Source organism: Coptis chinensis, chromosome 7 (assembly GCF_015680905.1).
Source record: "Coptis chinensis isolate HL-2020 chromosome 7, ASM1568090v1, whole genome shotgun sequence".
Classification (NCBI taxonomy): Eukaryota; Viridiplantae; Streptophyta; class Magnoliopsida; order Ranunculales; family Ranunculaceae; genus Coptis; species Coptis chinensis.
Genome location: NC_141462.1, coordinates 11,497,600 through 11,512,621, shown reverse-complemented (window position 1 = coordinate 11,512,621; position 15,022 = coordinate 11,497,600). Strand labels below are relative to the sequence as shown.

The 15,022-nt window shown below is 41.0% G+C and overlaps 1 protein-coding gene across 1 annotated transcript; it reads left to right on the top strand.

The window, feature by feature from the left end:
* The first annotated feature begins 11,294 nt into the window (after positions 1-11,294).
* LOC147486001 (uncharacterized) lies at positions 11,295-11,879 on the top strand. Its single transcript, XM_086573623.1, has one exon. The coding sequence runs from the start codon at positions 11,295-11,297 to the stop codon at positions 11,877-11,879; it is 585 nt and encodes a 194-aa protein (XP_086429749.1).
* The last annotated feature ends 3,143 nt before the right edge of the window (positions 11,880-15,022 follow it).

The following is a 15,022-nucleotide window of genomic DNA, read 5'->3' as shown; positions in this document are numbered from 1 at the left end:
TCAGGCTTCAAAGTCCATTATGTGCAGAAATGTGCCAATTTAGTGAGATAAAGGAGCAAAGGTCGGTTGTTAAGGATTTCTGTGATTAAAGGCCAAGATTCAAGAAGACAAAGCCTTTCTAAAGCCCGGTCAAAAGGTGAAAAGTCGACGTGGGCAGAAACAGCACACAAAGTCAACAGAACTTCCGAATGCGTATCTTTGGACTTAGACCTCGGAATTGGGCTTATCTTATGTCAAAACGATCGGATCGGAAAGAGCTTTCCAATGGTCTAAGCCTTGACCCAATCAGAGGAGCAAAAGTGGATGAAAAGTCTGTTGAAGCCAACTGCAGCTGAAGAGGCCTTTTTGGACTGAAAGAATTGGGTTTTGGGCTTGATTCTCTGGCCCAAAACATGGCTCCAAGCCCATGCACGATTTTTGGATCTGAAAGTATAAAAACAAGAGCTTGACTCTTTGTTAATGGTAGCTAATTAGACCTAAAAATATAGATAATTCTAGATCTAGATTTAATTGTTTTTAATTTAGTTTAACTTCAATTCAATTCTTGTTTTAGATTAAACTCTTAGAATCATTGTTCTTAATTAGTTTGATAAATAAAATAGCTATTTGTCAATTTCGATTCTTGTCATTTACAATTGTTTAGATATAAATTCCCCTATTACGTAGATAGTTAGACCTAGATTAGTTAGATTATTAATTTAGTATTTGAATCATTGTTTTATTATTCATTAGATTAATAAAATAGTGTTCTCCATAATCTAGTTTCATTTCCATTTATTTATTAGCGTAAATTCTTAGATTCAATTATTTGTCATTATTAGTTTAATTCAATTATTGCATGATTAGTTTCCAATTGAGTTTAAATAAGAAAGTTCAAATCTTTATACCATGTCTTGTTTGAATTCCATTGGGAATGATTGCGTAATGATTCTCGGCTAAACCTCCATTAGAGGGGGTTGAGAAGCCTTGATGAAAGCTTGATTCCGATTATCGTTGAGTCGTCGTAATTTCCTTTCCACTCTAGAAATGATTAGTTCACCATGAGAATGGGTGTAATCGTTCACATGCTAGTTATGAATTGGAAGAAATGCCATGTGTAATTAGGGATTAGGAGTAAACTGCATTGTTCCGCGGGCGATTCAATTCGGATTACGATTAAATCGTCGTTAGTAGGATTAAGTCGAGTTAAGGTGGAATTAATCCCCCTCTAACTCCTTATCATAGAATCGACGTAGCATTCCCATAGTTGTTCTAATAGTCGACTAGTTGCATCTTGTGGGTAGTTGCATTGTAGTCTAGTTGCCATTTCGTAAATCTCTCATTAGACTTAGAGTAGAGTAATTAGACTAGAAAACACAGCATGCGGAAGGACTAGGAGTGGAACGAATCATCTACTCCACTATATCTCATAGGATTGAGAGTAGAATCTTTGATAAATCTTAGGCACATAAAATAGTTTTAGTTTACTTGCGTTTTGAGTTTCATCGTTCATTTCGTAGGTAAATTATCTTTTTATGTTTTATCAAATGGCGCCGCTGCCATCTTAGTTTCACTTTCGCATTGTTTTCATAGTATAACTCCTTTTCTTAAAGTCCCATTTCACCCACCCACCCTTGTTCGATTCTAAGTGTGGTTGTCTTTTTCAGCATTAAACTTCCTCGAAAAAAAAAAAAAAAAAAAAAATTGCACCTGGCGTGACTCGCCAAAAGGAGGCCGCACCTGGCCAAGTTATTGGAAGCCGAAGGCGACCGACCTTCAAAGTGCGCCGCACCCGCGCCCTGAGCTGAATTTTGCCGGATTTTCATAGGTTTGATTCGAACTTTGATTTTTCAAGTTTTTCAATGTTCTAACTAGTTATATACACTGAACACGCGTAAACAAGACGTTATTCATAAGCGTAGCAAGGACGCAATCAGGTATTCCTTTCTTCCACACCTCGCAACTCCTGTTAGAGGTTTATACTAGTATATCAGGATTGTTTGGAGTGTTGACGTGTTTAGCTAAGTTTGGTCTTAACCTTGTATGAGATTAAGGTCTGGTCGAACAAAAACACCGGACGTAATTACATAACAACGTCAACAAACAATTCTATCTAGTATACCACCCACTACACCTCTAGCTACTATTTCACACACACCACCGATAATATGCGAAGAAGGAGAGACTCCTCTCGACTCGACTTCTAAAGCCTTGGCGATAGTCCCAAATCTTGCATCGTTCTAGCGGACCCGATTGGGGGATTTCGAATCCCCAAATATTTTTAATTTGTTACCCGTTTTTCATGGTTTAAACCATGAAAAACCTTATCAGCACATGCGTAGGATTGAACAAGTCATAACAACATTCCACCATCTTACGGTTGGTGTGGAACAAATTAAACTGAGGGTATTCCCTTTCACCTTAGCCGATAAGGCGGCGTCTTGGTTAACTGCCCAAGCGCCTAATTCTGTGGACTCGTGGGCTCAACGGTTATTTTGTTTATGGAACATTTTACCCACCCCTAAAAAGGCGGATGAGATGCTTTCCAATATTCATTTCTTTTCGACAAAATCCCTCACGAATCATTTTCAGAGGCTTGGAATCATTTCACCGATCTCCTTATAGAGTGTCCACATCATAACCTAGCGAAAAGACACGTTAGTTCGTGCCTTTTCAAAAGACTTCTACACCACCATAAAGAAATCCTTGACATAATGAATGGGGTAGTTTCTTAAGTAAAGGAGCCTCGGAGGCTTATAAATTTTAGAGGATCAAACTAAGCAAAAATAACAACCGGGGGTAGTGGACGATATCCCCGCTCCGCTAGTTCTTCTAATACTGATTAAGGCCACCGGTATGTTGAAATTAAACACGATCCCAAGCTTAAAACTCTAATCGAATCACTCACTAAAAAGGTAGAGGCCATTTACGTTTCAACAAAAGCCTATCCCCGTCATGAATGTAAATTCAAATCCATGTAGTTTTACATTTGGAGCCTTGAGCATCCCGACTTCCATCGTCTATAGCCTATGAACGGGCTTGTTCCATTAATAGTGAACCTAAACGCCCTTGGAGACAAAATCCCAACCCGGTTGGAGAAATAACCAACACGTCACACCTCCGTGGTACAATAATCAATATGTTAGGCCAACGCACGGTTTATCCAAGCTCCACCACGACAAGGACAAGGTCAGGGTAATTTTAATAATTACAACAACCAAGTGCAACCTCGACAAGGTCAAGTACAAGGTCAAGGTAGTTATAATAATTATAACGCTAATAAAGGTATCGTCCCGGTAAATAATAACTATCAAAATCTGCCCATAAATAATTCACGCGAGATAGTTTCAGTCACACCACCCGTGACTACTACACCCACACAACCGGATCGTCTTGACACCTTCATACAAGTGAGCCAAAAACTTTTCCAAACCATGGCTCAATCCAACCAACAGCTTCTATAATCCGTTAATAATTTAAGCCAATAGTTAGCCCAAGATAAAGCCCAACCCAAAGGTGTGTTTCCAGGTCACGCAATACCTAATCCGAAAACAACAAACACAGCCTTTGAGGTAACCGATAATACTAGTAATGAATATGAAAATGTAGGTGAGCTAAATGCCATCACCACTCTCCGTTCTGGCAGAGTGGTTGATAACAAAGTAACTATGCCTATAGTTACCCCACCAGTAGGCCCTACACCTGCTATTTTACTAGATACCGAAATAGAAACTGAAGAGCCTACTACTATAGAGGTACCAGTTACAACACAACCTAAGAAACAGAAAGCCAAGGTTAAACATACAGGTGATACCATTGCTAAATATAGAGAGAAACCACCATTTCCACAAAAATTAGCCATGTTAACTAGGGATACAAATTATGAGGAGATTAGGGACATTTTCAAGAATCTAACTATAAACCTTCCCTTCCTCAAAGCTATTAAAAGCTACCACACCATGCTAAGTTTCTTAAGGAGTTGTGGTACTACTAGGCGAAGACCAATATACCAAAAGATGCCTTTTAACGTAACAATTCCCAACTCTATCCAACATAATGGAATTGTTAAGTACAAGGACCCCCGGTCGCCCCATTGCATAATACACCTTAGGAGATTCTATCTGACGACCGCGTTATTAGACACGGGGGCTAGTGTTAACTTACTCCCGTTTTATTTGTATAGACAAATAGGTCTTGACGAGATGCAACCCACTAAAATGGCGTTACAATTAGGCGATCGGTCTATTAAGTATCCTAAGGGTGTGGTTGAAAATGTCTTTGGTAAAAGTTTAGAATTTCTACTATCCGGCTGATTTTGTCATCCTCGATACGGAAGTCGCTAACGACTCTCCGATCATCTTAAGGCCCTTTCCGGCAACCGCCAATGCAATCATTAATTGCCGCGATGGTTCGATGTCCATGTCTTTTGGCCATCTTTTTGTTGAAGTAAATGTTTTAAAACAAAGAAACATTTACCCGATTAAATCTATGGATGGAGAGGTTAGCATGATCGAGCTTTGCTCAAGATTATTTCAACAAACGTTCGATAATCATATGCCCAAATTTCTTTCCTTTGTTCAGACTCCAACATTTTCATCCCTACACTAGTCGATACACATATTATGGATGAGGACGAGATAGATGACTTTCTCAAAGATATAGAGGACTATCATAGTAATGTGGATATGACCAATCTAGATGAGGAATTCGATGAGTTTCTTAGAGCAGGTGATGATTCACCCTATCAAGAACTACTTTGCACAACATCCACCTCGACTCCCCTCCTTCCACCCTTTCAACGGAATCTCGAGTTTGCACTCGATCCTTTTGTTTCTCCTATGCTTCATAATTTTTTAAATCCACCTAGTAAACAAATATTTCAGAAGGACAAACCATTTGACACCTTCATTTTCAGACTTGAGACAATCCCTACCTACACCATGAATGAGTTTTGTGCTAAACTCACATCCTCATTATTTACATGCTTTCCTTCTACAACTTATCCATATCCACCATATCTTCCACAACCATTCACTTTTCCACACTTATTCACTAAGACACCCTCTTGTTCAAAAATGAAAAAGAAGGTGCATGCTAGGTTACGCTATAGGGTTATCCGACTTCGCTTTCAATTCACTAGGTTGCGTCATAGGAAATCTTGGTGCTTGATTGTGTTTGGATATGTTTTCTGTGATATTTATTTATGGAATGATCCACAACTATTTTGGTTGTTGATATATGATAAACTGCATGTTCATACATATGTTTAGATAAAGTCTCTAGTATCTAACTATAAACGACTCAACTTTTGTGTTTGGTGCATTCCCTTTCATTTCCATATATTGGTGAGTGCACCATTAAGGTAACCGGGCCCTCCCTATGGAGTGTGTGGCTGTAAGTACCGGATCCTAAGTCCACGTTTAACATAATTCATGTTTTCCACTCTTGCATATTTTCTCGGATTTTTGAGTCATGTTTCTCTATGGGGTGAATTATGTTTTTCTTGCTTATTGTTTTTATTGTTTTTCCTTATAAAATATATATATATAAAAATATATATATATATATATATATATATATTAAAGAATAAACATAGTAATCTAGGAAGTCTTGGGAATCTGACTTTAAAAGACCCACTTAAAAAAAAAACAAATTTTCTAAACTCTGTTGTAAAAAATTTGTTTGGGGGTGGGGTGTTCGTGTTTCCGTCCTAGAATGTTTAGGTCCCATTAGAGTTGCTTAGGCCGTTTAATTGTATTCCGATTCGGGTTGACATATTCTATGAATGTAGAGTTCATTCTTTCACATAACGTACATTATGCACATATTCGAGGCATTTTCCACTATCTTATATGTCATCCACGGTCGGAATAGAGTATTTTATGGATCATTGGATTGGAAATTCTCTCCTGATCATTTCCATATCTCATTCGCAAAAATCGGACCGTAATATGAAGCGGCAATAGTAGTTTGAAGTGGCGAAAAATCGTAAAAAAATTAGAAAATTTCGAATTGGGCTTGGGCCCAACTTCAAGCGCACCAGCGCCCCTTGCTCCCACCACCACAAATCGTCCTTCATCTTCTCAAATCGCCATTATCAAACAATAACAAAAAATTCATAACCTAAAACCAAAAATTAAAAAAGAAACCTAATTAAACCCACGCCCACATTCAAATCAAGTTCAAATCTTCTCTAAAACCAAACAACAACCAAATCCACCAACTTACATCACCAAAAACCACCGAAAATTACAAAAATTCAAGCTGTCGCGCCACCACCACTGTTTGTTTCATTTGGTTGACTTAAATTCTAACCCCACATCCCATTTAAACCCCCACTACATTCCAAACACTCCAATGGCTCAACAACGTCGAATTTTGCCGGAGCAAGCATTTATTGGCGACCACTTCGCGCCGTTTTATGGTGACGAAATGATTAGTAGAGACTGGAATAGCTTGTGGTACTCGACCGAAGCCTTTTACCACGAAGACTTAGTCAGACGATTTTACAACACGAGGGAGTTGGAGGGCAGTAGAATTTTTGTTATGGTGGCGAAGAGGAGGAAGGAAGTAACTACTGGGTTGTTGGCTGAGATTCTAGGCATTCCACCTAGAATCCATTTGGATGTCACGTTACAAGAGTCCCAATATAATGGGGTAGAGCCATTGATGAACGGGACAGTTACCGAAGGGAACTACAATGCGAGCTCGCATTGTGTTCGCCAGGCATCCCTCGAGAACCCAACCGGTGGCTGCAGCTTCGATGGATTGGTCGAACGCCCTAGGAAAGGAGAAGGTCGGCGACATCGGTCCGAAGCTGCCTCCACATTTTATGGATACTCCGGGGAGCGAAGTACGAGTTCTCGTATCTTGGAGTTTTTACTTAACATGATTAGGGGAGTAGGAAGTCTATTGCACCTCTCCTCGTGTTGATAACCAAGATCATGAAGTTGAGAGCGACTCCGTCGATAGGATTTACCTCACCCTGCACCGAAATCCTTGTATCTATAAGGATTGTGTCCAACGAGTTTGGAGGTTGCCTGAGGATAGGGAAGAGGATGAGGAGGATGGTGGAAATGAGAATTCCTCGGAGGATGAGGAGGACTTGACTTGTTTTGATGCTGATGCCTTGGAGAGGTGTTGGTCAGATGCAAAACGCATGGCTGTGATTCATCGTGGCATGCGTTCACTCAACACTATCTGCGAAGACCTCCGGACTCGACAGGCTACTATCCACCATAACTTCAAGATCCATACCCAGCGGGAGGATGAGCGGTGGGAACAGATGAGGACTGAGCTAGAAGCTTAGCGCCAGTTCCGGGCCGATATGCTTGCACGATTCCCACCTCACGGGGATTCTCCTTCTGAGGACACACCATCGAGGCACGAGCGTCGTCGCCGAAAGATTTAATGGTGCTGGCCCATCGGGAGCTCAGGAGCCATCTCCTGAGCGTGTGCCCTCCACTACCAGCACCGACGTGGTTAGGGATAGTATAGCTTGATGTTTTTGTAGTTTTATTATTGTTAGTTATTTTAATGTAAGTTTTAATTCCGTAATTTGGATTTTGTAGTAAAGGGCATTTAATGCCAATATTAATATAATGTCGTTATTTTCATTGTGCGTGGTTGTTTAATGTTGATCCCACCTTCCCAAATTGTTTGGGGGTGGTGTTATCTATTCCAGCATGATTTTTATATGACCCTTGTTTTAGAAGTTATTGCGGAGTCAGGGTGAGAATATGGCCGATTAGGCATATCTATGAATAAGTATCATGGTAGGATGAAATCTTGATAAAATAGGTATATTCTATCCTAAATTCAACCTAAAAGATACTAGGTTTGTTTTAGAATCAAGAAAATGAGTTGTTTCCGTTTTCGAGTTTGGAAATTTTAGTATTTTCAAAAACTGCCGTAAAAACTTTTTGGCAACTTCCCGATCCGTTTTAGCAACTTAAAACCTATATAAACTTCATTCATTCTACACTCACAACCCACACTACACCTAACTTCCATCACTCACCTTTCACTCCCACGTTTCCCACGTTTCGTCTCATTTTTCGATCTTCAGCACCTTGGAGCGCTGCTCGCGCTTCTGAGGGGCGCGCTCTCACACATTTGTCAGAATTTTGTACAAAGCGCACTCGCGCCCAAGGTGAGCATGACTCGGCTCAAACACTGGAATTCCAAAATCATCAAAGCGCACTCGGGCAAAGTGGAGCTTTCAGCGCCCGACTTTTCGTGGACCAGAAAAATTCGGTTTTGCGGGGTTGTTGCCGGGTCATTCGCAGCTATTCGAGTGTAATTTTGAGATGACATCTCCTACATTGATCTTCGAACAATCTTTGAAGAGTTGTTCCAAAAGCACTACTTATGGTGCTTGGTTTTGTGAGGCGATCACATACGTAGGCTGGGAACCCGCTTATGGTAAGACGATGCACTTTATTCTCAAACACTAGCATCTTATTTTTACAATAACTGCATTTTTCTTTGAGAGACCGGATGGAGAACAAGTGTTCTCCATCAACATTGATGATGAACCAATGGAAATTACCGGGTTCTTGCTAGCATTTGTTCTTGGACTTGCTATGCCATTTGAAATACAAGACCCATGGTGCTATTGGGTAGATAATATGTATGTCTACACTTATGAGTTTTGCATGAGTCGTATGGGGGGGCATTTTTTCATATCGAGGACCAAGGGGACTATAGCGTCGCCTTTGGTAGCTTTGTCCATGAACATAGGGAACTGTTATGTTTTGGATCATGCTAAACATTTTAGTGGAATGGCGTTTTTCTTCTGTGAATGATGCCACTTGCAGCGTCTTCCTTGCTTTAGCCACGGGATGTATGTGCCATGACCTTCCCAGAACCTTGATGTCTAGTTTAGCACGAGCCCATAGCATGAGGCATAAGTACCTTCTTATGCCTGTTCTAATTTCCCGTATTATGCTATGTTTCTTTCCTATTTTTGTACCGCGTTTCCGCGGATTGGATTACGATCGACCTTTCGTGCGACCCACCAATAATATTATTCAATCTTTCCGTGCAATGACTTGGCAAGGGTGGAGGATACGACCTCATCAGGTTGCACACTACACCCCGTCAGACCAAGTGGCGCTTAATAGGTTAGCAATAATAGATAATAAATGGCGGGAAGCCTGGCAAATTATCATGGAATGGCAGGACGCGAAGGAACCTCACTTCTTTATAGAAGAAGAGGATAAGGAGGATGATGAATAAAGCGGGAGATAAGGTATGTTTTAATTCTAGTTAGTGTCTTCTTATGTCCCAAGCAATTTGATTCTTGTTAACCCGATAATGGGTGGAACTCTTATAGAGTTGCGTCAGTTTTTTATTTCCTATATTAGTACGTTCTAACCTTGTTTTGCAGATGTTCCTGAATTTCCATGGCGCTCAATGGTATTTTTCCTACACTTTTATTTAAATGCTTTGAGGACAAAGCATGATTCTTGTTTGGGGGCATAGAAACACGTGTAATTAAGACATCTGTTAGGATATAGATAGGTATAATATGCATTTGTTTTCTAGTTAAAATTTCAAAAATTCAAAAATATAAATAAATAAGTTCATGCTATACACTTAGGAATATTGTTATTGTTTTCCTTCTCTATGCTCTTAATAATCTAGAAGTCTCTCCGTAGCTTTTGCATTAAAATAATTTTTAGAAACTTAGGTTAATATGTAGGTAATAATCTTTGCATCTATCGATAAATATATTACATGAGTATCTATGATTGTTGCTTGATAAGTTTAAAATCTAGGCTAGAGTACTTATTCTACAAATCCTGTGAGAATATAGCCTAAAGCCTTATATGATGGCGAAATATTTGAGAAATGACACAAAGGGAGAAGTAAAATCCGGATAGAGAAATCACACGTCCACTTACTTGATCACTATGCCATATCTAAGCGAGAATTTAGGCCCTTTTGGATCGATATAGCGAGAAATTCAAACCTATGAATTATTTTTTCCGCTAATTAAGCCCCTCGAGCCTTTCTTTTTAGCCTTTCATAAACCACAAATCCTTTACCTGTTACAAAACAAAACAAAATAAAAAATTCAACCTACCCAATTTAGATAAGTCTGAGAATAGAATGAGGAAGAAAGAAGAAGAGAAAAACATGTGTAAACAAAAGTTAGTTAATTGCTTCAGAAAATAAAGAAAAGAAGTTTACATCCAAAGAAAAAGAAAAATAAAAATAGAAATAAAATAAAAACTCCAAAAAAATAGCATAAAAGGAGTCAAAAGCCAAAGAAAAAAAAAAAAAAAATATATGGCTAAGGATGGAAACAAAGTGTAGAAGCAAAAGTAAATAACAAGGTTTTCTCTAGTTACATAATATGAAGACTCTATTATCTCAGACTTGTCCTTTTTTGAATATCCATTTCCTTCCTTCTTAAACCATCTCCTAATCCCCGCAACACCTAATAAAGACCTCTAGCTCAATTAGGAATAGGTTAGTGTGATAGTAAGTGGCATATGTGTTTGATCGACTCCGGCTTCCTTGTTGTCATTGAGATTGTAAGGTAAAGTGTACTTGCTTGCTGCACACTGGAGTAGCAAAACTTGAGTGGAAAAATCAGAGTGTTGTATCTTGACTATTATTGTGAGAACCTACTTAAGGACGCTATCCCGAGTTTTAGAAACGAAACTGCTAGGCATTTCATAGTATTACTCATTGTATATATGTTTATTGTAGATGATTGATTATTATGCATATATTAGCTTAGGTTTCGACTTGATTACTCTATATGCATTGCTAGTGAGAGGTATAGTTAATTTAGAGCATGAATAAGGAAACAATAGTTTTATTTCTTAGTCGTTGTAGTATAGATGAAGTTTGTGAGTACCTTCACTGGAAAACTCTTACGAGGCTATAACTCGTCCACTAGGGAATTCCTAATGGTTTAAGGCCTTGTTGCATATGGTCAATGCAATCGCACTCAGTAAACGAGTAGATAGAACTCCATTTTTGGTCACTTATTCTAATTTCTCATCTTTGCTTGAGAACAAGCAAAATCTTTGTTTGGGGGGTGGTTTGATAAGAGCCCAAAAGCTGTAGTTTTAACCCCATAATGAGTCATACTTTTAGACCAATTATGTGAGTAATAATTAAGAGTTAATACTGATTACGTGTTTTTATGCATTTCAGGCTTCAAAGTCCATTATGTGCATAAATGTGCCAGTTTAGGTATGAAATCTTTATGCGCCTATCATTAGGTATGAAATCACGAGACTAATGACTGTTACGCTCTAAAGTGGTTGGTGCAAAGGTTGGTGGAGAAAGGGAGGATGAGGGAGTTTGTGAGGGGCGCACAGAATGAGGAGCGCTTGCCGCCCCAAGACAGAATACTGGGAACTATTAACCTAATTTTTAGTGGGGAGGTTCTAAGTCACAATGCTCATAGAGATAGGGTAAGGAGAACCGCGAGCATCCAGCAGATCAATGAGGGAGCAGACAAGCCACGACCAAGGTTACGGTCGGCAGAGGAAAGAGATAGAATTGTCTTTATCAGTGCGGATCAACGGGCTGTGGATTCCCCTCATGAAGACGTGTTGGTTATCACAGTAGCGATGGGCAATTATATGGTGAAGAGGATGTTGATTAATTGTGGCAGTGTAGTGGACTTGTTGTTCAAAGGAGCTTTGGAAGAGATGGGAATCGATCTTAGGCAGCTGAGGGCCCCCCGAACCAATTTGTATGGATTCAATAGGAGTATGACGGAGCTAATAGGAGAACTCTTATTGCCTGTGACCACAGGTCCAGTGACAGTCTTCGCCCGATTTATGGTGGTAGACTCTACTTCTCAATACAATGCAATTTTAGGGAGGCAATGGATTCACGAGATGAAAGTTGTCCCATCGATGTATTACTAGGTAATATGATTTCCCACCCCAACTGGCATGTATGAAGTTCGTGGCAATCAGGTGATTGCCAAGAACAGTCATTGGGGTACAATGAAACGGTTGATCCGCAGACCAGAAGGAGAGACTTCAAACCCTAGGAAGAGGCAAACATAGCAATTACAGTGCGCCTTTGTAGAGAGGGAGGCGGAGTCATCAGTGGGACCGAAGACACTCAACGAGATTGAAATAGTGAATATTGGGGAGGGGGAGGAAGAGAGGTTCACATCGATAGGATCTAGTTTGCCGGAGGAGTGGAAGAGTAAGTTGGTACAGTTCTTGTCCGAGAATAAAGATGTCTTTGCTTGGGTAATTGAGGATGTTACGGGATTAAACCCAGGGTTTGCATGTCATCGGTTACACATGAAGGAAGATGCTAAGCCTGTGAGGCAAAGGATGCGAAGCATTAGACCAAAGTATGTCGAAGGAATCCGCGAGGAGGTCACGAGGTTAAAAGGAGTTGGAATAATACGAGAAGTGGAATCCACAGATTGGTTGTCCAACGTCATCGCGGTACCAAAATAGAATGGCAAGGTTCGTATGTGCATCGATTTTACAGATGTGAATTTGGAGTGTCCCAAGGATAGTTATCCCATGCCGCGAGTAGATGAATTGGTGGATAGAACAGTAGGATTCAAAATATTTTTGTTCATGGATGCATCTATGGGATATAACCAGGTTGCGATGTACGGACTGGATCAGGAGAAGACAGCCTTTGTGGTGGAAGGCGGCACTTATTGCTATATGAGGATGCCATTTGGACTGAAGAACATCGGGGCTACCTTCCAGTGATTGGGAGAGAAAATGTTCAAAAGCAAGATTCGGAAGGGGATTGAAATATACATAGATGACATGGTGGAAAATAGTATGTCTGAGGAGGAGCATCTAGAGGGTTTAAGAGAGACATTCGAGATACTGTGGAAATACAATTTGAAGCTAAATCCTGAGAAGTGCACATTCGGGGTGACCACGGGGAAGTTCCTGGGTTACATTGTTACTCATCGGAGAATAGAGGCTAACCCCGAACAGATAAGATCCTTGGTGGAGATGTCATCACTGCAGAGTGTCAAGAAAGTACAGCGGCTGGCCGGTAGGGTCGCGGCGTTGAATAGATTTATTTCCAAGTCGTCTAACACATGTAGATCGTTGTATCGATTACTAAGAAGTACACCAGATTTTTATGGACTTCAGAATGCGAAGAGGCATTTCAAAAGTTGAAGAGGTATTTGGGCAAGGCTCCTTTGTTGTTGCGGCTAGAGCAGGGGGAGAAATTATGTTGTATTTGGGGGCCACCGAATATGCAGTTAGCTCAGTTCTCGTCCGACTCATCGACAAAGTGGAGAAGCCGGTATATTTTCAGAGCAAAACATTATTGGATGCATAGACGCGGTATAGTAGAATCGAGAAATATGCCTTGGCGTTAATATTCTCAACCCTAAAGCTGAAACCCTACTTCGAGTCACACCAGTGGTGGTGGTGATGAACCTGCCTCTAAAACAAGTGTTAAAGGTAGAAAAGTCAGGAAGAATGTTAAAATGGGCAGTGATGCTTAGTTCTTACGAAATATAATACCATATAAGAACCTCGGAGAAGGCGCAGGCAATGGCAGAGTTTCTGACAGAGTTCCCTGCAGAGGATCCCACTTGGGGAGAAGAGATGGTCATGGAATCGGAAAGGGATATAGAGCTAGACCTCCTAGACCCGTGGGATAAGAGGAATGGGTGGAGGGTATTCGCAGATGGATCCGCCACGGACGCATGCAGCAGCATAGGGGTTGTATTGGTTACACCTGATAACAACATAATAGAATAGACAATGAAGCTAGGGTTCGCGACGTCCACTAATGAAGCGGAGTATGAGGCAGTGATAGCAGGATTGAGAATGGCCGAAGATTTGGGGGTGAAAGAACTGACAGTGTATTCCGATTCAAACTTAGTGGTGTGTCAAGCTAATGGAAGGTTCGCTGCCCGATGCCCCCGAATGGCGAAGTATTTAGAGGTGTTGCACAAAAGGTCCACCAAGTTTACGAAGCTCAGGTTTGTGCACTTAGGTCGCGGTGAAAATAGGCATGCAGACGCCCTTGCATACGTAGCCGCAGCCATACCTGGGTCAGAGGAAAGAACGATACGAGTAGGAAGGTTGGAGAAACCAAGCACGAAGGAGGCGATGGAGGTGTGTCAGATCACGGAAGAAGAAGGGGGATGGATGGATCCAATTAAGTGCTTCTTGGCAGGAAAGGAGGTGACAGATAAGAAAGAAAGAAGAAGGTTGGAAAGACTTCTCAGAGATATCTTCTCCTGGAAGGTGAATTGTACCGAAAGAACTTCAATGGTCCACTGTTAAAATGCCTTGGGCCGCGGTTAGCTTTAAAGGTGCTGGCAAAACTACATGAAGGGGATTGTGGGAGCCATTCCGCAGGAAGGACTACTACACATCGACTACTGACACAGGGCTACTTTTGGCCCCATATGAAAAGGGATGATGTGGAGTTCGCTAAGAAGTGTGACAAGTGCCAGAGATTTTCACAATTGATCTTCGCCCCCGCGGAACCCCTACACAACGTCTCTAGTCTATGGTCGTTTGCTATGTGGGCGATGGATATAGTAGGACCACTGCCCATGGCTAGCGGCAAGAGGAGATTCATGCTAGCAGCTACGGACTACTTCACCAAGTGGATAGAAGTCGTACCCTTGCAGCAGGTGAAGGAGACACAGATGATTAAGTTCCTATGGGAGAATATCATATGTAGATTTGGACTGCCATATGCTATCATCGCGAACAATGGGACACAGTTCACAGGAGCAAAGGTGACGGAGTTCTTGCAGGGGTACAAGGTGAAACAAGGGTTCTCTGCCCCTTACAACCCCGAGGGTAATGGACAGGTTGAATCTTCCAACAAAACTATAATGAACACCTTCAGAGGAAGTTGGAAGATAAGAAGGGGGGTGGGCAGATGAGTTGAATCATGTCCTTTGGGCTTATCGAACTACCCCTCGGACGACCACCAAAGAGACCCCGTTTGCCCTAGCCTATGGCGTTGAGGCCGTGATTCCTTCAGAGATTGTGGCATCAACAATGTGAACCAAGGCCGTGGAGGAGGGTTCAAACTGGAGCAT

What these genes read in the sequence shown, in the direction of transcription:
- LOC147486001 (XM_086573623.1), top strand. Translation starts at nt 11,295, where the DNA reads ATGAGGGAGTTTGTGAGGGGCGCACAGAATGAGGAGCGCTTGCCGCCC.